General features: G+C 39.5%; 1 protein-coding gene across 10 annotated transcripts in view; it reads right to left on the bottom strand.

The window, feature by feature from the left end:
* Positions 1–26,093, bottom strand: part of Tanc2 (tetratricopeptide repeat, ankyrin repeat and coiled-coil containing 2) — a 306,152-nt gene that overhangs the window by 210,896 nt on the left and 69,163 nt on the right. For all 10 annotated transcript variants that reach the window (XM_040749911.1, XM_040749916.1, XM_040749917.1 and 7 more), the window contains one exon: positions 11,800–11,871. In XM_040749911.1, the coding sequence (XP_040605845.1) occupies positions 11,800–11,871 (72 nt within the window). The remainder of the gene's footprint in view (positions 1–11,799; positions 11,872–26,093) is intronic.

The raw sequence follows: 26,093 nt of genomic DNA, 5'->3' as shown, positions 1-26,093 counted from the left end.
ACTTGCTTTGTTAATGGCACTAATCTCCTTAACAAGACCACCTTCCTTAACACTTGAAACACTCTTTTTCTGGACAAAGTGCATACTTTTCAAATTGCTGCATTCTGCTTGTTGCTTCTAATTCTTATTTCAAACCTGGCTAAAAGCAGCAGTGATAACCACACACTCTGAATGCTATGCTATCTTGAAATTTCCTCTACCAAATTAGTCCACTGTTTTTAATTGAGTCTTAACTCAAAGTTTCGGTACACACACAAGATAGACAAATTCTTTATTAGAATATGAACACAAATTCTCTCTACTCTGATTCTCCATAGAGTCTTCCTTCTCACCTGAAATTTCATTAATTTTCCCTTTAGAGTCTACATTATTGTTGGTGTTCTGCTCTCCTGAGGTCCCACTAGAATCACCAGTTACACTCTAGTTACAATTTTCTAGCCTTTCAAATTTCACAAATTCAGAGGATTCAATGCATAGCTGTTAGGCCTCATGCACTTGGGGCATAACATCATGGCTGGTGGGAATGTGTGATAGGGGATACCTATACTATCTCATGGCAGATAAGAGGCAGAAAATGAAGAAGTAACTGGAGACTAGCGAGAACCTTCAAAAGGTTCCTTCCCAGTGACCTATGTTCTTGAACTAGTCCCCACTCCTTAAAATTTCTAGATTTTCCAAAGCAGAATCACTAGCTAGGGACTAAGTATTCGAACTTTCCTAGGGACCAAGTATTGAAACTTTAACTACAAACACTAAGAAAAATTTAAAATCTAAATGAGAGATATATTATATTCACGGATCTAAAGATTCCAAGCCATTAAGCCAATTCTTCTCAAAGGTGATTTATAGTTACGAAGCACTACCAATGAGAATCTAACAAGATTTTTAAAGAACTCAATAAGCTACTTTAAAATGTAGACAAACACACACACACACACACACACACACACACACACACAAAAGAAATGAGAGCCAGGCATTGGTGGTGCACGCCTTTAATCCCAGCACTTAGGAGGCAGAGGCAGGTGGATCTCTGTGAGTTGAAGGCCAGCCTGGTCTACCGAGCGAGTTCCAGGACAGTCTCCAAAACAATATGGAGAAACCCTGTCTCAGAAAAAAAAAGGAGAAGAAGAAAAGAAATGAGAGTATCAAAACAATTTTCAATAAAGAAAACAAAACTGATATTCTCATAGCATGTAAATTTTAAGACTTACTATAAATTTGCAGTAATCCAGAGAATATGCAGCACTAGCAAAAAATGGACACTAAGTTAATGGAACTATTAAATCCACAAAAGACCCACGTTTTAATGGTTTGGATATGATCTGTTTTCTAGAGGTTCTTATGCTAGAAGGTTGGTCCTCCATGTACTGCCCTCGTGTAATGGTAATAAAAGATGGTAGGACCCTCAGGAGGCAGGACTTAGTAGAAGGTGATTGGGGGTATAATGGCATTTGTGAGAGGATTAATGATAATGTGGCAGGGACTGGTTAAAAAGATAACACTCGTGAGAACAGATTGCTGGAAAAGAGCAAGACTGGCCCCACTCTTCCACTTTTTGCTTCTACCATCTTCTCTCCCGCTCTCCTACATACTGTACCACCCAATGCCCTCTCACCAAGTTGTGGTTTAGATGCACACATATTACACTAGATGCAATATTACTTGAACTTTCCAGTATTAAAAAAATCAGCAATATTTTTGTATTTGTCTAAGAAGTAAAGTTACAATGCAAACATCTTTGCCCAAAGTTGAAGATGCAGACCAGAAAACACAGTGATGTCTTAACAGAGCAGAAACCTCAGCAAGGTACCTCAATACAAAGTACAAAAAATTATAACTTAGGAATTGTTGAAGTTTCCACTGGAGTAAAGTCTGAGGCTTCCAGTTTTGGAAGCCTCCCCATTCTGCGGTATTTTATTACAGGAGTTTTATGAGGTTTTCACAATGAATATGGAAGTAAAAACCCTTTTCCCTTCCAGCAGACGAACAGGAAAAATGCCCACTCTGAAATACACCAAAGCTCCTCCTTTCCAACAAAGCATGCCAAAAACAGAGCCTAACCAACCTGGTGGAAGGCAAGCTCCACTCTTGACTTCCACTCAGGAGAAGGAAAATGCTCCACTGCAGCCCTATCCAAATACCCTGTTCTCCTGATGAGAAGAAAAAGAAAATGGAAAAGCAAGCAACCAAACAGATCAAAGAACAAAGTGCATAAGACCACCAAAAGACTAAATATGAATCAAAGAACACATATTGTTTTCTTTCCTATACACCTGAACACTGTGCAACTACAGGTATTTTCTCTCTCTCTCTCTCTCTCTCTCTCTCTCTCTCTCTCTCTCTCTCTCTCTCTCTCTCTCTCTCCCTCCCTCCCTCCCTCCCTCCCTCCCTCCCTCCCTCCCTCCTCCTCCCTCCCTCCCTCTCTCTCTCTCTCTCTCTCACACACACACACACACACACACACACACCTGATAACTTAGACCAGTGGTTCCCAACCTTCCAACCATAAAATTATTTTGTTGCTACTTCCTAACTGTAATTTTGCTCCTGTCATGAATTGTAATATAAGTATCTGTGTTTTCCAATGGTCTTAGGTGATCCCTGTGAGGTCATTTTTGACCTCCAGAAAGGCTCAGACCCACAGGTTGAGAACCACTGACTTACACCAAATGTACTAATTTCTTGATGGACATAATCTGATAAAAAGAAGTGGAGACTCTAGAAAAGAGAGAGAGAGAGAGAGAGAGAGAGAGAGAGAGAGAGAGAGAGAGAGAGAGAGAGAGAGAGAGAGAGGTTCTCAGGAACAGGAAAAGTGGTTGTATTAACAAAATTTCTGTTACCTGTGTAAAAATATCTGAGATACTCAACATAATAGAGGAACAGGCTTACTCTGGCCCTTGGTTTGGTCCCCTACTCTGGTATCCAAATGCAGTGGGTCACTTGTGAAATTTACCTAAATAACTTTGTAAATGTTTAAATTAACTAAAGACCCCCAAATGAAAATTATAAATCTGAGTGATGAACATAATCTGGTTGATTGGACATCAATATAAAAAATCAACATTCTCCTTAGGATTATGGTATAAAAATGTATATGATACAATACTGTATAACCTAGCATATGCAGATACAGGAAAATCTCAACTTGAAAGGGAAAAATCTTAGGTGCAAACTCTAAGATGGTACAGATGATAGAATTAAAAAAACAAAAGACTTTAAGGCAACTATTATTAATAATACTCCAATAAGTAAAGGCAAATATTCTGATATGACTACAAAGATATACTTCAATTCAGCATGCATTGTACATTTAGAACACACTATTCTTTCCACCAGTCACATTTCAGATGCTACACATTGCCAAAGATTACATATTGCACCATGAAATTTAGTTCTATATACAAAACAAAATTCCATCAGCCTCCAGAAGGTAAGGTAAAAGTGTCATCCAACACCAAGGCTAGAAACACAAAAAGGTGATTAACTCTTATAACTTCCCCCTTCAGCTCTCCTCATAAGAGACCTGTGTGGAAGACAGACAAATCTTGGGGAACAGCTACTACTTTTTAAAACTTATTTATGTTGCAACTCTTACAACTGCTGTTTTAGATGTGTTTTGTTGATGAAGCAAATCAAAACATCCATGATATCTAGCTTACATTCGACAGCCTGAAAAGGAAAGCATTAGAAGCAGTATTTGTTAAGTTGTCTGGATTGGCAATACCATAACTGTTCTACTTCCTGTCAATTCTGTGGCTCTAGGTAATAAACTATTCACATGCCTTTCTCTTCCATAGGGAATTATACAGGAAATTTTCCCCAAGTTTTTATGATTATCTCATCAGAAAAACTCAGATAATACTTTAAGTCAAAATATTTCTGTACATTCAATATAGTTTTCAATCTTTTCAGTGGCCATGCTTTTATTCCTTTTCTTTTATAAATATGGATAAGAAGTGACTTCTACAAGGTTTGTATTGCTATTTAAGCAAATCATCATAATGCAAAGTAGTCTAGTAACTTCTGACACAAAATGTGCTTAGAACTGCATATTACAATAACTTTAAAAGATTATAAATAAATTATTATGAATAATTTTGAAAATTTAAACACAGATAAGGAAGTGATAGGATGCATTATTGGTTGTTTATACTACATAGTATATCAATTTTAAGAAACAGTTTCAGGATATTCTGTAGGATGACTATACTATACTGCTTAAGAGAACAGGAAAACCAAAACTAGCTCATTTTTAAAAAATATTTAAACTAATTTATGTATGTATGCATGTATGTATGTTGTATATACCCTGGTAAATGCTAGTATGAACTCAGAGATACATAAAATGATGATGATGAGATATTTTAGGTAAATGAAAGAACAACTGCTTGGTTAAAAGATTTTGTTTTTAAGCTAATGAAACTATAACATGAGAAATACAAGTATGGCTAACACTCTCACATCTAACACCCCGAGATCATAAAGAATTAGTGGCTAGAGGGCAGATTTCAGGTTTAGTTTTATGAAAAACAATGTAATAGTGAAAAAGATTAGCAAGAATGAATTTCAGAAGAGTGAACAGAGAAGATGTGGTACATTTACACAATGGAGCGGGGGGAAAAATGCATGCAAATGGACAGCACTAGAAAAAACCAACCTGAGTGAGGTAACCCAGTCACAAAAAGATAAACATGATATTTACTCACTCATACATGGATTTTAGACACGGATCAGGGGAGTGCCAGCCTACAATCCCACTGCCAGAGAGTCTGGGAAACAGGGAGGACCCTAAGAGAGAAATGCATGGTACCCAAAGAAGGGGAATGAGGCAAGATCTCCTGATTGGGAGCAGGCAGGGAAGGGGAGAGGAAGCCAGGAAAAAGAGAGGGGGAAGAAAAGAAGGGGGAGAGGAGGACATGGGGGAACAGGAAGGTTGAGTCAGGGAAGAATAGAGGAGAGCAGGACAAAAGATACCATAATAGAGGGAGTCATTATAGGTTTGAGGAGAGATCTGGCACTAGTGAGATTTCCAGAGATCTACAAGGATGACACCAACTGGCAAACTAAGCAATAGAGAGGCTACCTTAAATGCCCTTCCCTGATAATGAGATTGATGACTGTCTTATATGTCATCCTAGAGCCTTCATCCAGTGGCTGATGGAAGCAGAGGCAGACACCCACAGCTAAACATTGAACAGAACTCCTGGAATCCAGTGACAGAGAGGGAGGAGTGCTGAGCAAAGGGGTTAAGACTGGGCTGGTTTAACCCACAGAAACAGATGGCCTGAACAAGTAGGAGCTCTTTGACTCCAGACTAATGGCTGGCTGGACAGCATGGGATTAAGCCAGGCCCCCTTAATGTGGGTGTCAGTGAGGAGGCCTAGGCAATCTATGGGGCCTTGGGTAGTGGATCAGTATTTATCCCTGGCATACAAATGGACTTTGGGTGCCCATCCCACAATGAGGTATGCTCTCTCAGCATGGACTCTTGGGGGAGGGTCTAGGCCCTGCCCTGAACAAAATGACAGACTCTGGAGTTCCCCCGTGGAGGGCCTCACCTTCCCTGGGGAATGGAGTGGGGATCGGGTGGGAAAGCTGGTGGGAGGGAGTGGGGAAGGAGGAGAGGGAGAGGGAGCTGGGATTGACATGTGAAGCAAGCTTGTTTTTAATTTAAATAAAAAAATCTTTAAAAAAAAGAATGAATTTCAGAAGTACAAGAGGACTACACATAAAGGTGTTTCAAGAGGACTTATCATGCAAGTTCAAATATAACCAATAACAAATTCACAATTTAAGTATCAGAATGAAAAGTTCCAAATACATACTACCAACAGTATATAGCCAGTCATACTTGCTAACTCAAATTTTTTTATTTTCCTCTATAAAATGTTATCTTAAAATCGCTTTATTTGCCGGGCGGTGGTGGCGCACGCCTTTAATCCCAGCACTCAGGAGGCAGAGGCAGGCGGATCTCTGTGAGTTCGAGGCCAGGCTGGACCGACAGCCTCCAAAACAATACAGAGAAACCCTGTCTCGTAAAACCAAAAAAAAAAAAAAATTGTTTTATTCTAGTTAATGTCTATGTCCACATACTACAGCAATTCTTCAAATAGCAAGTAAGCCTCAGTTAGCTGCTTACATGAAATAGGAAGGGATTAAAAAGTTGAATGGGAGCCTGGATAGTTGTAGTAATTTTATCTGGGCTGTTTAGGAATCTCTGATGGCTTTATTAGTGCATCTTTCTTTTTAATTAGGTTTCTCAGAAAGACGTTCCCAATGCCTAAAGGCCCAATGTTGCCAATATTCTGAGAGCCCAGTGAAATAAACAAAAGAAAAACACCTGGGGTCCAATACTTCTATTTTAGCACAGGACTCCTTCCCTCAACTGTGTTTGATTTCTTTCAGTCTGAAGGGTCTCTAAAGAATAAATTTTTAGCTTTGCCAGCATCATTGGTGGGTATAAGAGCCTCTGATGAGGGCTAGTTAAGTTTTAAGACCACATCCCTGAAACCCAACACTTTTTCATCTGACTTTAACTAAGCTCCCCTTCTACTCCTATCTCTACATGCTGTCAGTCTTAAACTTTCTGAGACTTCTGGAGGATGAATCACATGCCTTTGTTTATTTCTACTACTACTGAAGTTAGGGTATAACATCTCCAGGTCCTAATAATATATGGAGGCTGTCTCATTTCTAATCACCTGTATTGATCTTTCAATAGGTTTCTGAGATGAACAAAAGCAAAAGGGCAGACTCACCCACACTTTACTCTGATAATACTTCAACTCCTGCATACCGAAATTGAGATCAGGTGATTACACTCTGAATCCTAGAAATAACTAATTTTATTGCTTAAGGTTCATCTTTTCTTATTAAAATTCAATAAGATTGAATTTCTTATAGATTTGAAAACTATTATAATTGACAAATATCAGAGAAAATAATTTCATGTACCTATATCTATGACATCTAATAAAACATTCCTTCCAATTTTTATTGTTTAATATCAGTTTTATACATTAGGATATTTCATCAAATATCTAGTCACCTTAGCTGGCTAGTCATATTTAAGAAGAGAGGAGTAAAAACAATTACTATAGTTTCCCACTAATTTTCTTGTTAAGGTTTTCACATACATGTTCTCATTATGTAGGAATATATTGAGAGAGTAAGAGTGAAAGCAAATAAATCCCTAACATTTGCCATATTAAGGATCATTTAAGAATGATTAAGTGTTGCTAGTATAGTTAAAACTTCAAAAATAGCCATGGTGTTTTTGTAACAGGCCTCTAAACCTTAGCATAATTGACACCATGATAGACATATTTATTATTCAGGTCATAAAACTCAGCATGGAGATGGTACCACCAGCCAAAATGAAAACAAAGACCTAATCCATCAAACCCATAGTTTTGGGAAAGTCTCTAAATGTACTAACCTTACATTTTTACTTCTATAGTTCTGCTTCTGGCTAACTGGTCTTGCTAACGGAAGTATTCCAACCCAGGATATAGTTTCTGTGCTTAAAAGCTCACCCTGAGGAAGGTTTGGTTAGACTGGGATACCAAATACCAAATACTGGCTAGCTAAGGAAAGTTTTCTATGCTTAAACCCATCCCAGTACTCTTCTGTGGTAAATACCCCACAACGTTTCTGAAACATAAAATTTTATACAATACAAAACAGTATAACTCTAAAATCTAGAGGAACAATGTTGTGGGGGGAAAGGGATATAGAATTATGGAGTAAATGGTCCCGGAGCCTTTACAGGATCAACACACCAATATATCCATTATTTGTATTTTCAATTCTCATCCTTTTGGTGACCACTTCACTTACTTAATGTCATTTATTTAGACATTTATTTATAATAGAATATATTTCAGAAATATATTCTTAGCACTGAGGTATAGCATTAATCAAAGTAACCCAAAGGTTGAACTATTATGGAACATTTACTTTATTTTAAAGACAGAATATAAACAGAATAAATAAAAAGATGGTAAGTACTGAAGAAAAATAAGAGAATGGAAGATGCTTATCCAATTTTGAATGAATTAGGAAAGACATCAGAAATTTCTGTGGTATGGATTGCTTTTATATGTTCACTTCAAAAAGTTAATAATGTACTGCACTCAACCTGTCTACCCAGTCAGATCTCTTACATCCTTCTTCAGGATCCAGTCGGGGAAGGCTCTCCAAACTAACAGATCTAGCCTGGGTCCTACATCCCGCATCCATGTTTTATCTGGTCACCCTATTGTGAAGGTTTGATTAAGAATGGTCCCCATATAAACAACCTGTAGGCGTCTTCCAAGACCTCCCTATCTACCCATAGGTCCCTCTCATGCCATATCCAACTTTTCCACCCAGCCAGATCCACTCCCATACTCCAGGATTAGAGCAGGAGGTACATCCTGTACACCAGCCCAATGCCCTCTGTCCACCTGATTCATTATACCCAAGCCTACCTACACATTCTCTCTTCTAACCCAACCCGCTCTATCCATATCAGACTTAGAACTATCAAAAGCAGTCTGTATCAGATCTCATTGCAAATATAACGGAGCAAGTCAGTATCTTCTTTCTAAAACCTACAGTCCTGTAGAAATGTTTGTTAATGTGAATTACCTAATGAACCCCAGTACACAGAATTTAAAAGAAAAATCATAAACTTCGTCAAAGAATTCAGGACTTTAAAGAAGACACACGAAACTGCTCACTAGCATTAGAGAAAAGAACTTTAGAATAGGCACCTAAACAACAATCAGGAAAACACAAATATAAGACTGATGACAATGATGAAAACAACTTATGACTTGAGAACAGAATTCAATAGGAGACAAAAACATACAAGGATCCAAGCTAAAAAGGGCCATAGACTATCTATGGATGCCAGGTGTCTGGGTCCCAACCTGTGGCCATATTGGTGTCTGAGGACCACACTGCCACCATGGCTATGAAGATCTGGTGGCCTGTGCTGCCACATAGGGCCACGGTGTCATCTGGGCCCTGATTGATGTCATGGCCATGCCTGGGTCTGTGGTTCAGCACCAGCCAGGATCTGGGTTCATGTCCATGGCTCCTGTTGCCACCAGGGGCTAAGCAGATGCCCACGGTCTGGATAGTCACCTGAAACCATTTTGGTGTCTGAGCGCCTTGCTGCCACTCGGGTCATACTGGTCTGGGTGGCCCATGTTGCCACCAGGACCATGGTGATGTCTGGAGCCCGAGCTGTTGTTGAGGGCATGTCTGGGTCCATATTCCTGCTGCAGCTGGTGTCTGTGATGATGCTCATGACCTGTGTTACCACATGGGGTAATACCAACTATTCGAGTTGAAATCCCTGGGCCTGTGCTGAGCCAGTTCTGCCCCTCACTGGCCCTGGAATAGCTGGCCCTGGCTCACACTGGACACTACAGCAGGGGAGCTGCCCCCCACCCACACTGGGGAAAGATGGCCTCACTCCTCATCATAGGTGTGGAAGAGCTGACCCTGATAGCATGGGTCTAGGAGAGCTGGCTCTGTCCCTCGCCTGAGCCCTGAACAATCAGCTCAGCTACCACCCAAACCTCCATCCTAGACCTTGGGTTGACCCACCTTAATATCTACCCCATCTATGATGTGCTAGAGTGCGTGAAGGGACTCAGGACAACAACATGATACAGGAGAGGAGTTTCAGTGCGGGTCCAGTGTTGATGGTATGTCAAAGGCTTGAACAAGATCAATGACTCACTGCAATGAACATTTTGTGGGTGGGGCTGATTGAACAAAAGAGTATACTGTATGACACACCATAGAACCCAATGCCACTAGTATAAATGAAGAGGAGCTGGAAAGATGAATGAGGTGGGTTCTTTGCTTATTTGTTTTGTTCTGTTTTTAATTAAATGGGGCGGAGCATGCTGCAGAGGTGAGGGACCTGAGAGGTGAGCACGTTTGGGTTGCATGATGTGAAATTCCCAAAGAATCAGTAAAGAATTATGTTTTAAAAAACAAAACAAAACTGTGCCACCAAGCAGGAGAAGCCCCCTTCTGTACTGTCAGTCAAGGTTGTCCAAGAGACTACCAAAATGTTATAGACTATGGCTGTTGCCCTTGTTTGCCCAACCACCTGCAGAGGGAGAAGATAAATTCTTATTGCTGAAGATACTGTGTACTTCAGGCAAACACAGGGTCCAAAGATCCCTTAGCTGGAACTGACTTAAATGCTTCCCACCCTGGGAAGCTTTCATGGTGCCAGAAGGTGCTATGCAAGCTTCCAAAGAAGGGAAGCAACCAATATTCTTACCCAGCTTGACACCTATGAACCATAGTATGCCACAATAACCCTAAGGGTACAGTACTGGCAAGCATACCTTGGCGATGACCAACAGATCTCTAATTGGTTTTAAGATCCACTCACCAAGAGGGAAGTTATGCCTGATATTAGAAATCTACCCAACTACCCAGAGCTAGTGCAATCATGGATCTTGGAGGACAACCTATAATAACACTACAATTTAGGTATAAAGTTTTTTTAAGGGTAGATAGATAATACTATGATTACTAAACTAGCATAATCCCTAACTATACTCTAAGTATTTGTCCTTATTCCCACAGATAAATACAGTCCTCATCTCTCATCAAGGAAACTTCTCTTTGCAATGAATGGAGACTATTACAGAAAGCCACAACTGATCACAATGCAGAGTTATGGATCCCAGTCCTGATGAATGCATTCACAAACAATTGCCACACCTACGGTTCAGGAAACATTTCAGAAGAAAGGGTGGAAAACGGTAAGATCCTGAGGATCCGTAATTCACTGAGAGACTGTATCTCCTGGTAATGTCAAAAGCTACACCCATAAAGCTTCACCAACATGCCTGCCTAAACATGAGCTAAGCAAGGACAACAACAACAGACATGCCAAAGTGGGGAGAGCAAGACTACTTTACCTCTACCCTACACAAAGAACTACAGGCGACTAAAGAATGCTGAGAACGGGAGAAGTAGTCCACTTCAGAGAAGAGCACACCAGTTGGTTCAGACCTGAAAACACACCCACATGGGTGGGTGTAGAAGAAGGAAAGGGAAGGAGGAAATGACGTTACTAATTACAATCACAAAAATAAAAAAGTGAATAGTAGCCAGGTAAGAAAAAATTAATGAAAAGCAAACAAAAACAAAAACCACAAAGCCAACTTAAACAGAAAAAGGAAATAATCAGGAAGATTCTAAAAGAATACAGCAGTTTTTACCATTTCTTCTCAGACAGTTATAACAACAAATATTATATTGATGAAAAACTTTAAATACAGTATGTGGGGGCTGAAGTTGTAGTTCAGGTGGGAGGCTACTAGCCTAGCATTCATGAAGTCCTGGGTATAATCTCCACCCTGTACCACATAAACTGAGTGTGGTGGTGCGCACCTGTGAGAAGTTCAAGGTCAGCCTCAGTTACATAGTGGAGGTCAGCCTGAGCTAGATGGGACTGAGTCATAAAAAAAGGAGGAAGGAAGGGAGAGAGGGAGGAAGAGAAGGAGAAAAGAAGAGGAAAGGCCACTATGTGATTACACTCCAACAAACAGTGGTGCTAAAATTTTACTTTAATACTTTCCAAAAGTAGTATCTAGATATTTATCATTAATGTTGGGAAAAAATTGTCTTAATATCACCTTAAAATTGACAAAGGCCCCATTTGGTTACATCAATAAACTCTAAATGAGAAATTACATTACCTAAAGAGACACAGCAAAATACCAGTCCCCAAATGAAGTATGAAGGAACAGCTGACACTGAAAAAAGTTTTACCTTGCCCAGAGCGGCTTTGGCGAGAATCTACACTTGACTGTCTTCGATCCGGTGGTTCCTCGCTTCCTCCATCTGCATTAAGTTAAAAACAGCATGAACAGATAATGAGTTTGATCTAACTCTGGTGACATCTGTATCATAAAACTACTACATGTTTCACTTATTTTCATTTCTGATAATTCGGATCATTAAAATATTCGAGGATTTCCCTATGTAAACCAATGACTACTGTCCTCATTCTTGTAGGGAGAAATTTACAAAAACTCAATGGAGGTAGGAGTGCTTTTTCCCCTCTACCATACGCACACAAGGAGAAATGAAGGAATTTTATTGATCCCAAAGTTCATTCACAGCATCATAGCTTAGAAGCCCTGACCTAAAACAATGCCTAAATGATAGACAATTGCTTGCCTAAAATATGTCAAATGATTTCAAGGACTATATATACTTCTTCCTACAATTTTCAAAAAGCTACAACAAATTTACATACACAAGTAATTATATTATATAGAAACAAAATAACTCATCACAAAGCACAAAAATGAAATTAAGAGATAAAAATTCCATAAAGCATATATAAAATTAAAACAAATCAAACAGCCTAAAATCTAAGCTTGGTGGCACATGTTTATACTCCCAGGACTCAGGAGGCTGGTGCAGAGGGGATATAGGGAGAATAATTGTTTCAGGTCAACTTAAACATAGAGTACCAAGTCAGCCTGAGTTTACTAGCAAACAACCAAATTGAGACTAAATAAACTAAAGCTTTAACATAGTAATCTAAACTTACAAATTTCTTTTCACTTCAAGCAAATTTACAATGTACTAAAGACTCAGCAGCTTATTTGAAGCAAACACTTATTTCTAACTTAATAGGAATAAGAAGTAACAACTATAAGCAGGTTTTTTTCCCCCACATGTGCTCTAGGGATAAAATTCGGGTCCTTGTGCTTGTAAGAGAAGCATCTTACTGACTGCGCTATCTACCCAGCCTTGCTTTAACTTACTATTCTCAGCTAAATAAAATTAAAATCATCAAGGCTGGGTTGAAAATGCTCTTCTCATCTCGTCTATCCTTTTGTAAGTATTTCCCTAACCTAAGTGTCTCCACTGAGCTTTAGCCCCACGTAACTGATGCTGTCCCTTACATCTCTATCTGGAAGGCTACCAGGCATCTAAAACACCACATAGTCAGGACCACATCCTGGAGCTCTTCCCACATTTCTTCATGTTCCTGTTTGACCAAGTGCTACCACCAGCTATAGCTAGGTACACCAGAATGACTCACCCTTCAAATGGAATGTACACCCTCTCCTTGCTTTTACTCCACTATCCTCTTAGGTTATTGTAAACGTTTCCTTACCCGTCTATCTGCCATTTGGACCTGCACCTGGTGCAGTGTTCCCAAAATAATTTATCTGAACTCCATGTTCTCTATTCTCCATCCTCGTTGAAATGTTTAACATGTATGTATGTCTGCCTCTTATTTTCAGATGCAATATTGCAGTAGCTGGGCATGGTAGTGCATGCCTTTATTCACAGCATTTGGGAAGCAGAGGCAGGAGGATCTCTGAGTTTGAGGCCAGTCTGGTCTACAAAGATTGTTCCAGAACATCCAGGGCTATATAGAGAGACCTTGTCCAAAATAACTAAAAACCCCTGAAAACCTAACCACCCTCTCCACCCAGCTTTATCTATGTCATGCTCTGCAGTACTCTCTTCACTTCATCCCCATGGTGATACATTATTTATGATTAAAGCTTGCCTGAGGATTCAGAAAGCAAAGTCAGTCACAAGCCACAGAAAGCAGGCACACACTTTTGATCCCAGCAGCCAGAAGCTAGATGGTAGTGGCACACACCTTTAATCCTAGGACTCAGGATTAGGAGGTAGATGGATCTCTGTGAGTCCAAGGCCACCCAGATCTACACAAGACTGATCCAGTCCTAAAGAGAAACAGCTGGCACAAAGATGATCTCAGCACCTGGGATCACATGTCTTTAATCCCAGCATTAGGGAGGTATATAAGACAGGAGCAAGGTCTCAGTATCAGGCATTCGTTCTCCAGACTCATTGAGGAGAGGAAGACATTCAGTCTCAGGGTTCTCAAGTCACACTAAGGAGAGGCAGCAGGATCAGCCCTTTCAGTCCGAGGTAGTGGTAAGAAGCTAGTGGCTGGTTACTTTGCTTTTCTATCTTCAGCTTGAAGTTTGAAACCCAATATCAGCCACTGGGTCTTTTATTTTTCATGTTACACAGTACCTATGTTTTCTTTAGATCTTTTTTCTTACTGTTCTTCCTCTCACCAATTGCCCTGGCCCAGAACGTCCTTTCTCTTATAAACCTCTCCTTCCTTGTGATCTTAGTTCTACTGTATCTTATTCACAGCTATTTGCCTTGACATCTTTGACCCTGGGCAGGTCTCCTTCACCAGCTGACGTCTATTCTATTTCCTTCCTTCCTGCAGAGTTTGTCTTAACATTTACCTCTTTTTAAATACATGACCTATTTTTTTAATTTTTTTTTGCAGAAATAAAGTTTTCAAGAGTATATTTACAGGTTGGGCAGTGGTGGCACACACCTTTAATCCCAGCACTTGGAAGGCAGAGGCAGGCGGATCTCAGTGAGTTTGAGGCCAGCCTGGTCTGCAAAGTGAGTTCCAGGACAGCCAGGGCTACACAGAGAAACCTTGTCTCAAAAAAACCAAACCAAAAAAAAAAAAAAAGTATATTTACCTTACAGAAGACTTAATAGTGATTAAATTCATATATCAAGCACATCGACTTGTTCTTCTGCAGAGAACTTACCTAGTAGGTACCACAAGAATCAGCATCTTTTGATCAATTTTATAAATACAGAAAATTATGAACTGAGTAAATTATGAACTTCACAACTTAATAAAACATCAGCTGTTAGTAAGATTTTTAAATTCATCAAAATAAAAGACGCTTCAATAAAAAGCTATGTTTTTGTCAGTGTGCAAATATTTTTAAAATAAAAAAAATTAAATATTTTTGGGTTTTCCCTATTAAATAATTTACCTGAAATATCTGATAGATAAGATAAGAAAACAAAATGCTACTTGAAATACAAGATTAAGAATCTTCCCTTTAAGAGCAAGAAAAGAAGCCGGGCGGTGGTGGCACACGCCTTTAATCCCAGCACTCGGGAGGCAGAGGCAGGCGGATCTCTGTGAGTTCGAGGCCAGGCTGGACCGACAGCCTCCAAAATAATACAGAAACCCTGTCTCGTAAAAAAAAAAAAAAAAAAAAAAAGAGCAAGAAAAGAGATACCATAATAGAGGGAGCCATTATAGGTTCAAAGAGAAATCTGGCACTAGGGAAATGTCCAGAGATCTACAAGGATGACCCCAACTAAGAATCTAAGCAATAGTGGAGAGGCTACCTTAAACACCCTTCCCTTATAATAAGGTTGATGACTACCTTATATGCCATCCTAGAGCCTTCATCCAGTAGCTGATGGAAGCAGAAACAGAGACCCACAGCTAAACACTGAGCCCAACTCCTGGAATCCAGTTGCAAAGAGGGAGGAGTGATGAGCAAAGGGGTCATAACCAGGCTGGAGAAACCCACAGAAACAGATAACCTGAACAAGAGGGAGGTCATGAACCCCAGACTGATAGTTGGGAATCCAGCATAAAACCAATCCAGACTCCCTGATTGTGTCAGTTAGGGGGCTTCTGGTAGTGGATCAGTATTTATCCCTAGTACACGAATGAACTTTGGAATCCCACTCCACATAGAGGGATATCTCTCAGCCTAGACACATGGGGGGAATGCCTAGGCCCTGTTCCAAATGACATGTCAGACTTAGAAGATTCCCCAGGGAAGGCCTCACCCTCCCTGGGGAGCAGAAAGGGGATGGGATGGGGGGGTCAGTGGGAGGCAGGAGAGATGGGGAGGGAGAGGGAGCTGGGATTGACATGTAAAACAAGCTTGTTTCTAATTTAAAATTTTAAAAGGAGGGGGGAAAGAAAGAATCTTTCCTCTAACATAATAGGCAAAAGGTCCTTATACATTATTATTCCAGAATGAGGTATCTGCCTTGGTTGAAATTAAAACTCAAGTTCTTCACAGTTCTGGGAGATGCTATATAGGTAGCAAATGGATGAAAGTCAACAATGTTTCTTCCCAGCATTAGACCTTTCATGTTACAATAACAACTTGCTAGGCAAAAGGTGCTTGTCACTGCAAGAATGCCACAACCGCTATGGGAGTAATCAGCCAATTTCTGACTGGGTCTGAGACCTGTTCTAAAGGAGGGAATTCATGTGCTGACCTGGTCAAATGCCCACGGCTGGATAAGTTCTATGCCCTAGGGGAAATTTACAGATATTGTTTTGCTAAATGAAAATAGTTGACAACCTCTTTAGTATTTGTGTTTATGTTCATAGACTAATGCTGTCTTCAGCCTTAATCAAAGAAGTTTCTCTTTACAGCAAACAACATTAAAAACTAAAAGCAAGTGATTGTTCCAAGCTCAGTATTGAATAGGCACCCATCCAAAGCCCAGGAAACTGAACCAGGGCAGAAAACATGTAGCAGCTAAACAACAGGAAAAGGACCATGAAATACTCTCTTAAGGGCATGACAGCAAAGGCACTCCCAAACCAGTAACAGTTGGTGCTGCCTGTATACGGCTGCACAAGACTGAGACAAGAAAAACTGTCAGTCATAGATAAGGGAGTGGCGCATGCGTTCCCACCTTATTCAGAAAGCTAAAAGCAGTCAAGGGCTGCTGGATGGGAGGAAGGCACTGTTTTCAGGGATGTGGCCCTTGTTTAGTTATTCATGCTCCAGGGCAGCAGCCTCTCACACCAAGTCCTGCACAGTGACCCTGTTTGCTTAAATCAGTAGGTCACAAATAAAAACAAAAAATAAAAGTGGGATAGGGGCTTGGTTAGAAGGTGAGGTACTGATGGGAGCTGGAGGGAGATTAGAGAGGATAAAGAGATGAGTATGTTATATACACATATGAATTGTCAAAGGATAGATTAATTTAAAAATTAAAGAGAATTTTTTAAAATTCTAATTATTTTTAAGGAAATTTGCATGTTTATATCCTTTTAACCCTATATTCCAAATAAACTATTTTACAGATTTTTTTATAAGGCTTGATACTTCATTTTATTTGTTTTGTATTGAGACAGGGTTTCTCTGTATAGCCCTGGCTGCCCTAGACCTCACTTTGTAGACCACGCTGTCCTGAAACTCAGAGATCTGCCTGTCTCTGAGTGCTGAGATTAAAGGCTGTGCCACCACACCTGGCAAGGCCTGATATTTTAACTGACCAACTCAAAGTTAGAATTTGTTGTTGTTTTTAATTCTAGTAATTCTTCCACCTCAAATGCTCATAAATTAAGATCCAATATGTCCAAAAATCTTACAGACTTCTGTTTAACTTGCAGTTCTCTTATTAATAGTAAATAAGGCTGGGGTGATAACTAAGTGGATACAGTACTTGTTGTACTAGAACAGGGACCTGAATCCCCAGAACCCATATAAAAGCTGGTACATGCCTATTAACTGCAGCACTGATTGGGCAGAGGCATGCCAACCCTGAGGGCTGTCATCAGCCAGCCTAGCTAAAACAGTAAACTTCCAGTTAAACTGGACAACCCGCTGCAAAAAAGATGGAAAAGCAATTAAGGAAGATGTCTCAATGTTTGGTCTCTTCACAGGCACAGATGAGGACTCATGAGTATGTGTGTGTGTGTATATGTGCAGGCATCTGTGTATTCTCTTCTAAAAGTAACAACCTAAAAATGAATCTATTAACAACTAGTGAAGTTGAGCTGGGCATCGGTGGCACACACCTTTAATCCCAGCACTCGGGAGGCAGAGGCAGGCAGATCTCTGTGAGTTCGAGGCCAGCCTGGTCTACAGAGCGAGTTCCAGGACAGCCTCCAAAACAATACAGAGAAACCCTGTCTTGAAAAAAAAAATTAGTGAAGTTGAATGTATTTCACTGGCCATTTGGTGGTTGTACAATCTTATTTATGTCCTACTTTTGCCATTTTATGTGTGAGACTCAGGGAGGCAGGATACTGGTATTAAGCTCATGCAATTCTCAATGAAACACTATTGCTGAGTGACATCCCCAGTATCCCCAGTCCACTACCATAGCCTCTAATCTTTGTAATCATTGCAACTGCCGTTTCATTTTCTCAGATTAATTTCTAGACCTTTGATTTTAGTTTTTAGCAGACTGATTAATAAGTAATGACTGGATATAAATTTCTTTTACATTTTTCTGTTTAAGGTTCAGCCATTGTTTAAATACTATTTTATCATCACATTTCTATTTTTCTTTTTCTTGAGCTCCAATGACACAAATGTTAACCTTTTGTTTCTGAGTCTCCCCATTTGTTTGCTTGTTTCTCTTTAGATTTGATAATTTGGGAGTTTGTTTAGATTTTGATCCTTTGTATTTATAACACAAGTTTCAAGATCATAGGTTCCTGTTCTGTCTCTATTCAGTTAATGAGCCTACCAAGTATACTTTTTCTTTGGTTATATTTTAGTTCTGAAATTCCTACTAGAATTAGAAGTTTCTAATTAAAACTTCTGTCTATTCATTTTGAGAAAGTTCATATAACTGCTGTTGAAACATGTTTTATAACAGACATCCTTGTCCAGTAATTTCACTGACTCAGTCTGGCATTAACATCTCTTATCTTTTCCGTTGCAAACTGGTATTTCCCAGTTCTCTGTATATATAATTTGTTATTCTTAGTGGTAGTTTTAGATCATGTCTGAACTTTCTCAATATTTTAAATTATGAATCCTCTAGTTTTATTTAATCTCCTGGGAAGCGTCAGCTTCATTTCTGAAAGCTTTTATTCACAGTTGTAGTCTCATCTGTCTTGCCTGTATTGCCACCCAGAGGTTGGTCTGTGCTCTGGTCAGAGATCTCTTAGATCAATCCTGTAAAGCTTTTGGTATGATAATTATGGTCAGGTTCACATTTGTAAAGCTCAGACGTGAACCTTGGTGTTCATAATTTTTTAAGTTTCATTTCCTGAAACAATCTACAACCTTTCAGGATTTTCCAGTTTCCTAGTACTCCTGGAAAATCAGCTGTAGTAACAGCTCCACTATAGAGAGGGTTCTCCTCTCAGAACCTTGTCATATGTGGGTTCCCACTGTTGTTAACAAGGTGGGAGGACATGGCAAGAAGAGAAACCATGGGAGTTTAGGGAGGACTTCTACATGATCTGTCACAGTGTGAGGAGTACTCTTTTCCCCTCCTCAAATCAGAACGAGAAAGCTCCTATTGAAGATGTCTCTACCTGTACCCTGGTGCTGTGTAGCTGCAGTAAGCTCTAATTAGCAGATACCAGAAGAAAAGAAAATCCTAAACTCATGAATGGTTCAGATTTTCCCACAAATTTTCCCATTGTCCCTTCCATTTCAGCCCTCAAAGAGTTATTCCATGCACTGTGTCTAGGATAGCTGCACTCAAAATGGAAAAGACAAGTTAAACTGTGGTGACCCCCATCTCATATGGACCTGGATCTTGCCTCTACTTCCTATTATGATGGTGCCAATCTTTTTATTGTGTGTTCTAAACAAAAACCCCTTGTTTATGGCAGGGCAAGAATTTATCTACCTGCCTCTATCATCTGTTCCTATTTATCAAATTTCTAAACCATACTAACAGACCCATTCAATATAGAGTCGAGCTCCAGGAACACTTTAGCAGACCTTCTAAGTAAGCCCTTATAGACCCAGAAACCTGGCCCACTCACCTGCTGATTCAAATATTCAGCAACCTGCTAGAGAATCTAGCAGTAAGCCTACCTATCCATAGATACAGCAGATGGCATGTCCAAAATCTCTGCATGATCTAAACAGTAAAGAACTTTGCAAAAGCCAATCTATAAAGAACAGAATAGGTACAAACTTTTTCAAACATTTAGACACCAAATCAACGCGATTAATGGCATGAATGGGGTGCATACCACCAAAGGAACAGAGTTTTAAAACATCCAAAAAAGTGCCGGGTGGTGGTGGTGCACGCCTTTAATCCCAACACTTGGGAGGCAGAGGCAGGCGGATCGCTGTGAATTCGAGGCCAGGCTGGACCGACAGCCTCCAAAACAATACAGAGAAACCCTGTCTCGTAAAACCAAAAAAAAAAAAAAAAAAAAAAAAACATCCGAAACAGGGCTGGAGAGATGCTCAGAGGTTAAGAGCACTGGCTGCTCTTCCAGAGGTCCTGAGTTCAATTCCCAGCAACCACACAGTGGTTCACAACCATCTGTAATGAGATTTGGTGCCCTCTTCTGGCCTGCAGGGATACATGCAGACAGAACACTGTATACATAACAAATAAATAAACCTTAAAAAAAAAATCCTAAACAAAAAGAAGTCTTGAACCACTTGATCAAGACTTTTGAAATAGTAATCACAAAGAAATTCAGCAAGCCACAGGAAAACAATAGAGAAATTAACAAGAAGACAGGAAGCAAAAACAGGAGTCACACATGAGGCAGGCACAGTATTACATACCTCTAAACCCATTATTTGGTGGGAAGAGGAGGAAGGATCCCAAGAGTTTGAAAGCAGCCTGGGACAACAGTGAAAAGCTGTCTCAAAATAAATAAATAAAATTTGAACTAATGAGCACAACTACTGAACTCAAAATTATCACAGAGCATATTCAATCAAAGAAAAGAATCAGTGAGTCCCCAGGTTAGTCTGATAAACACTGAGTGGGAAAGGCCTCCAGGACTCTAGGAGTATTACAAAGCAGACCAATGTATACATTAGGGGTATCCAGAATAAGAAGCGAAAAGAGTTCTGTGATAAATTAAAGAGAAAACCTATTTAAAGAAATAATAATAGCAAAAATCCATTATCTACAGAAATAAGCATTCAGATCCATGAAGTGAAAAATTTCAACATAAAGATACTTTTACAGTGGGCAGTGGTGGCCCATGCCTTTAATCCCAGCATTCAGGAGGCAGAGGCAGCTGGATCTCTGAGTTTGAGGTCAGCCTGGTCTACAGAGTAAGTTCCAGGACAGCCAGAGCTACACAGTGAAACCCTGTCTCCAAACTCGCTGCCGTCCCCCACAAAAGATACCTTCACCAAGACATACTATAACTATATTCTCAAAGTCAAAGATAAAGAGCTTTCTGTTTGTATTTTGCTTTTCTTGTTACTTGTTTTGGTTATGATGTAGGCCACCATGAATCACTGTATTTCTGTTTTGTTTTGAATACAGTGTCTACATAGTCCAGGCTGGTCTTGAATCCTTTAATGGTTCTTTGATAAAAATCTCATAGACAGAGACACTAACTAGCATGATATTTCCAAAGTCCTAAAGAAAACAAACTGCTAACCAACAATACTTTCTGAAGCAAAGCTGTCCTTCAGGAATGAAGGAGAGAGAAAAAAAACTTCCCAGACAAACAAAAGTTGTAGTAGTTCATCACCACTAAACCTACCTTACAAGAAATAGGGGGAATTCATCAAATTGAAACGACAACATGTTAATTAAACAGCATAAAAACAAAGATATAAATCTGTAAAAGTTAGAAGACAGTCAAATTCAGAACACACTGATTCTGTAAGGATGGTAGATAAATAACTTAATTTTAGTACAAATGTTAAGATACAAAAGTTTTTAAAAGTATTTGGTCATTCTACTTTGAAAACATCTGCCTAGAAATCAAAGCCAGCATTTCGGCAATAAGTTTCCACTGAAGATATATCCACATTCAAAAGATTTATATATTATTGATAAACTGACTGTATATTAATAGCAGTTACAATGTTAGTGAATGTTTACACAGTTGTAAAGTATGATATTAGTAAGATGTGAAATTAAAGTATATAGTCTTCATGTGTTTGAAGTTATCGGCTTAAAGCAGACTAAAGATACTTAATGATAACCAAAAAGGGAAAAAAAAAAAAGTAGTAAGTAAACATAGACAGAAAGAAGTCAAAGACTCTCATGAGAAAATAATAATATTATAAAATATAAAAGAAGGTAGCAAGAAGGAACAAAGGCACTACAAAAGTCAGAAAACAAAATGACAATCGCAATCAATTCATTCCCTATCAACAGCTATGTAAAGATTAACTCTCCAATCAACAGACAAAAAGTAGTTAATTAGGGAAAAAAGATTGAATTGTATGCTGCCTGAAGAGAGACTCACTTCAACTGTAAGGACACATATAAGCTGAAAGTGAAAGAATGGAAAACTGTGTGAAAACAGTATTCAAAGAAAGCGGGGGGGGGTGGCTACTCTCCAGCACTCGGGAGGCAGAGACAGGCGGATCTCTGTGAGTTCGAGGCCAGGCTAGACCGACAGCCTCCAAAACAATACAGAGAAACCCTGTCTTGTAAAAACAACAACAACAAAAAAAATACACGGCTTATTGGGTGTACTTACAGAGACGTGGTATAGGGTAACTTGATGGGGGTACTGGTAACCCAGAGGCAGGCACACTGAAAAGTCTTTCTTTACTCAGAATGTATGAAGACATTTTACAGTCACAGTAGACATTTTTTTAAAAAATGGCTAGATGTTAGTCTGATACAACTAACAACAGTTAGTTATATGAGACAGAATACACTTTAGACATTCTGGAAAACAATATGAAAGTTCCTTAAAACTTAACTGTACTCCCATATGATCTAGCAATCCCAGTTTGGGGTATATCATAGGAAATTAAACCAATATATATATATATATATATATATATATATATGTAGCTAAATGTTCACTGTAGCATTATCTGTTTAAGTAAGATACAGAATCAATTAAAGTGTCAATGGATGGACAAATGGATGGATGGATGGATGCATGCATGCACAAAAAAATTACAAAGCACAACTACCTAGACTTTAAAAAGCAATAAATCTTGCCATCTGCAACAAGCATGTACACATTATGCTAACTAAATTAAATGAGACCCAGAATGAGACATACTATATAATATCACTTATATATGGAAGCTAAAAAATGTTGAACTAACTGAAAAACCAGAATTGTGGTTGGGGCACATGCTCAAAGGGTTTAAGTTTCCAGGGTTAGACAGGGGAATATGATACTATGGTATATATTTTTTGTTTTCATCTGTAGTTCCTGGCATGTAACTCCCTCTCCAAGGTAGACCACAGAAACACTTTCTTTTTCTCAGAATATGATAAACAAAATCTAACAACTCCCACATACACACAGTCTCTGACCTACTTTTATCTCAAGTAAGTCACAAGACCCTCCTAAGTCTAGAGCAGTGGTTCTCAATCTGTGGGTCATTACCTCTTTCACAATAGTTGCACATCAGATATATACATTATGATTCATTAACTGCAGCAAAACTACAGTTATGAACTAATAACAAAAATAATTTTATGGCTGGGGGGTCACCACAACATGAACTATATTAAAGAGCTAAAGCATTAGGAAAGTTGAGAATCGCTGGTGTAGGGGAATTCTACTTCATATTCTGGAGGGAGGGTAGGTGTTTACAGCCCAAAAAACTGCTGAAACAGACAGGACTTGCTGAATTTCTCTTCCATGCCTACCAGCTTTAGGATACATCCCAGCCTATTAGCAGCAACTCACATTTTGACATGGTTGTCCATGCTTCTGTCATGTCTGTGTCATGCAGTCTTCATAAAGCACCCAAATGACAGGGTTTGGAGAACGCCTAGTTGGTCGAACACATGGGAGTTCCCAGAGGGCAATATACAATGACAGGACAAAGAAGTTTCACGCCCCTTCCACTGTATGCATCTATTCATCTCTGTCATTTGTGATATCATTTTTTTTTCCTGAGTCAGGGTTTCTCTGTGGCTTTGGAGGCTGTCCTGGAACTAATTCTTGTAGACCAGGCTGGCCTTGAACTCACAGAGATCTGCCTGCCTCTGCCTCCCGAGTGCTGGGATTAAAGGCGTGCATGGGCCACCAACGCCCAGCTTGCGATATCATTTATAATAAATTAGTAAACATAGCTATTCCTCCAATGCCAGTAAACAAAAATTCATACTAATTACTCAACTCCAAAAAGAGTAATCAGGAAATACCAATTTAAAACCAGTTAAAGAAGAGCACAGCTGATATGAAATCTGTGAATAGCAACTGAAGTGACAGACCCTGGAAGCTATCTGGAGGACAGAATCATCAACCTATGGGATGACGCCACTCCAAGTCCATACTCAGAGAATTGAATAGGATTCCCAAACCTTCTGGAGTCACACAAGTATTCTGTTGACTGTGGTATGAAAATAGAAGAAAATCACTTTGAAAAATATATCCCCAGGCTGGGCATTGGCGGCGCATGCCTTTAATCCCAGCACTCAGGAGGCAGAAGCAGGCTCTCTGTGAGTTTGAGGCCAGCCTGGTCTACAGAGTGAGTTCCAGGACAAGTCCAAAGCAATATAGAGAAACCCTGTCTCTAAAAACCAATAAATACATATATCCTCTTCTCCTGGGCCCCATCTCTCAAAATATCCTAATGTGAGAGACAAAGGGACAATTCCTAGCCTAAGCCATACCACATAGAACAATGTGACATTCATCATGCTCTTTGGATAGGTTTACAATTTTTTACTCACAAATCATTTTTTCTGGAGTTTTCCATGTACAGACCACATATGATCAGGGGCAACTAAAATAGTAGAAAGTAAGCCATGAGTAATGAGGCACTAGTGTATTAGGCTACCTTAATAAACTAAGAAATACTTTTATTTTAAAGTATTTGAATGTCCTTTTGCCTTGATATTTTCATAACAGGCATGCAGTTGGTACTTTTAAATTGCTGAATTGTTTATAGGCCAGCTCTCAAATGAACACATTTACATAATAAAGGCAAGCCAAGACTTGCTCCACTTAGCACTTCTCACCACCCCCACCCCACCCCCACCCCTACCCTACACCTCTCCAGACCCTGAGCTTTGCTTCCCTCCCCCAGCTTGTCTCTTCCTATATAACTCAGCATTTTGGCCATACACAGTTGGCTCTGTTCTTGGTCCTCTTGGCTCCTTGTTACCAGATACTTGCACACTGTGTAAAGATGTGTCATTCGTTTAATAAAGAGCTGAATGGCCAACAGCTAGGTAGGACTTCTGGGCAGAGAAAGGAACTCTAGGACAAAGAGGAAAAGATGCCAGGGAAACACTGAGGAAATCAGACATACAGAAAGGTTTTAAAAAAAAGTTAAAAGATGGATTAGTAGAAACTTGTTAATTTAGGTTGTAAGAGCTAGTTGGAAATAAGCCTAAGCTAAAGGTCAAGTTTTCATAATTAATAATGTCTCAGTGGCATTATTGGGTAACTGGCAGTCCCAAAAGAAAGTCCAATAAGAAAGACTAACTACTGCTCCCTTTCTCCTCTCCTTTCTCCCTCTCCCTGCCCCTCCCTTCTCATGGCTAATTGCAGTCTTCTGGTCATGTCTTTTCTACTTTCTCTCCCTCCTCTGAACTTTTCCAGATGCCCCTGGCTGTTCTGTCCCTCATATCTACAATAAAAACTTTCTCAACCATACCCAGGAGCAGTCATGTCTGCATTTTCATTCACCACAGAAGCAAACACTCATTCTCATCAAATAGAGTGTATATACATAAACACACTCCACAGAAGTGAAAGAAAAGGGAACCTTCAGCTTTTTAGACTGTACCAACTAAGTGTCAGGCATCATGCTAAGTGATCTACATATGTATACAATTCAATTTTCATCAGAAGCCTGTGAAATATAATGAACTTTCCCCTTTAACAGATTACTAATGTATTTGTAAGTGCAAAATCCAGAACTTAAAAGTAGTCCTGACATTTTCTTTCCCATATAGATTCAAATCCATTACTCTACTAGGAAACTTACATGCATGTACCTGTTTATAAATTGTGCTATAAATAAGTTCAGGGTCTTAGCAAAAAAAGACCACCACTCCAATTAGAGTGTCTGAACAAGGCAAAACTTCACTTCTGATCAGAAAGGTTGTTTTACTCACCAAAGCAGAAGAGCAAGCATACAGGGAAAGGAAATTCATTTTTTTTAACTTTTTAAAATTACTTTAATTTTAAATAGCTTGCTTCACATGTCAATCCCAGTTCCCTCTCCCTCCCTGCCTCCTACACCCTCCCACCATCCCCCCAGCCTCCCACCCTATCCCCACTTCCTTCTACATAGGGGATATTCAGAGTCTGTCACTTAGCTCAGAGCAGGATCCAGGCACTCCCCTAAGAGTCCAGGCTGAGAGAGTATCCCTCTTTGTGTTATGGACACACGAAGTCCGTTTGTATGCCAGGGATAAGA

Source organism: Mesocricetus auratus, unplaced genomic scaffold (assembly GCF_017639785.1).
Source record: "Mesocricetus auratus isolate SY011 unplaced genomic scaffold, BCM_Maur_2.0 Super-Scaffold_100007, whole genome shotgun sequence".
Classification (NCBI taxonomy): Eukaryota; Metazoa; Chordata; class Mammalia; order Rodentia; family Cricetidae; genus Mesocricetus; species Mesocricetus auratus.
This window is presented reverse-complemented; position numbering and strand designations above follow the sequence as displayed.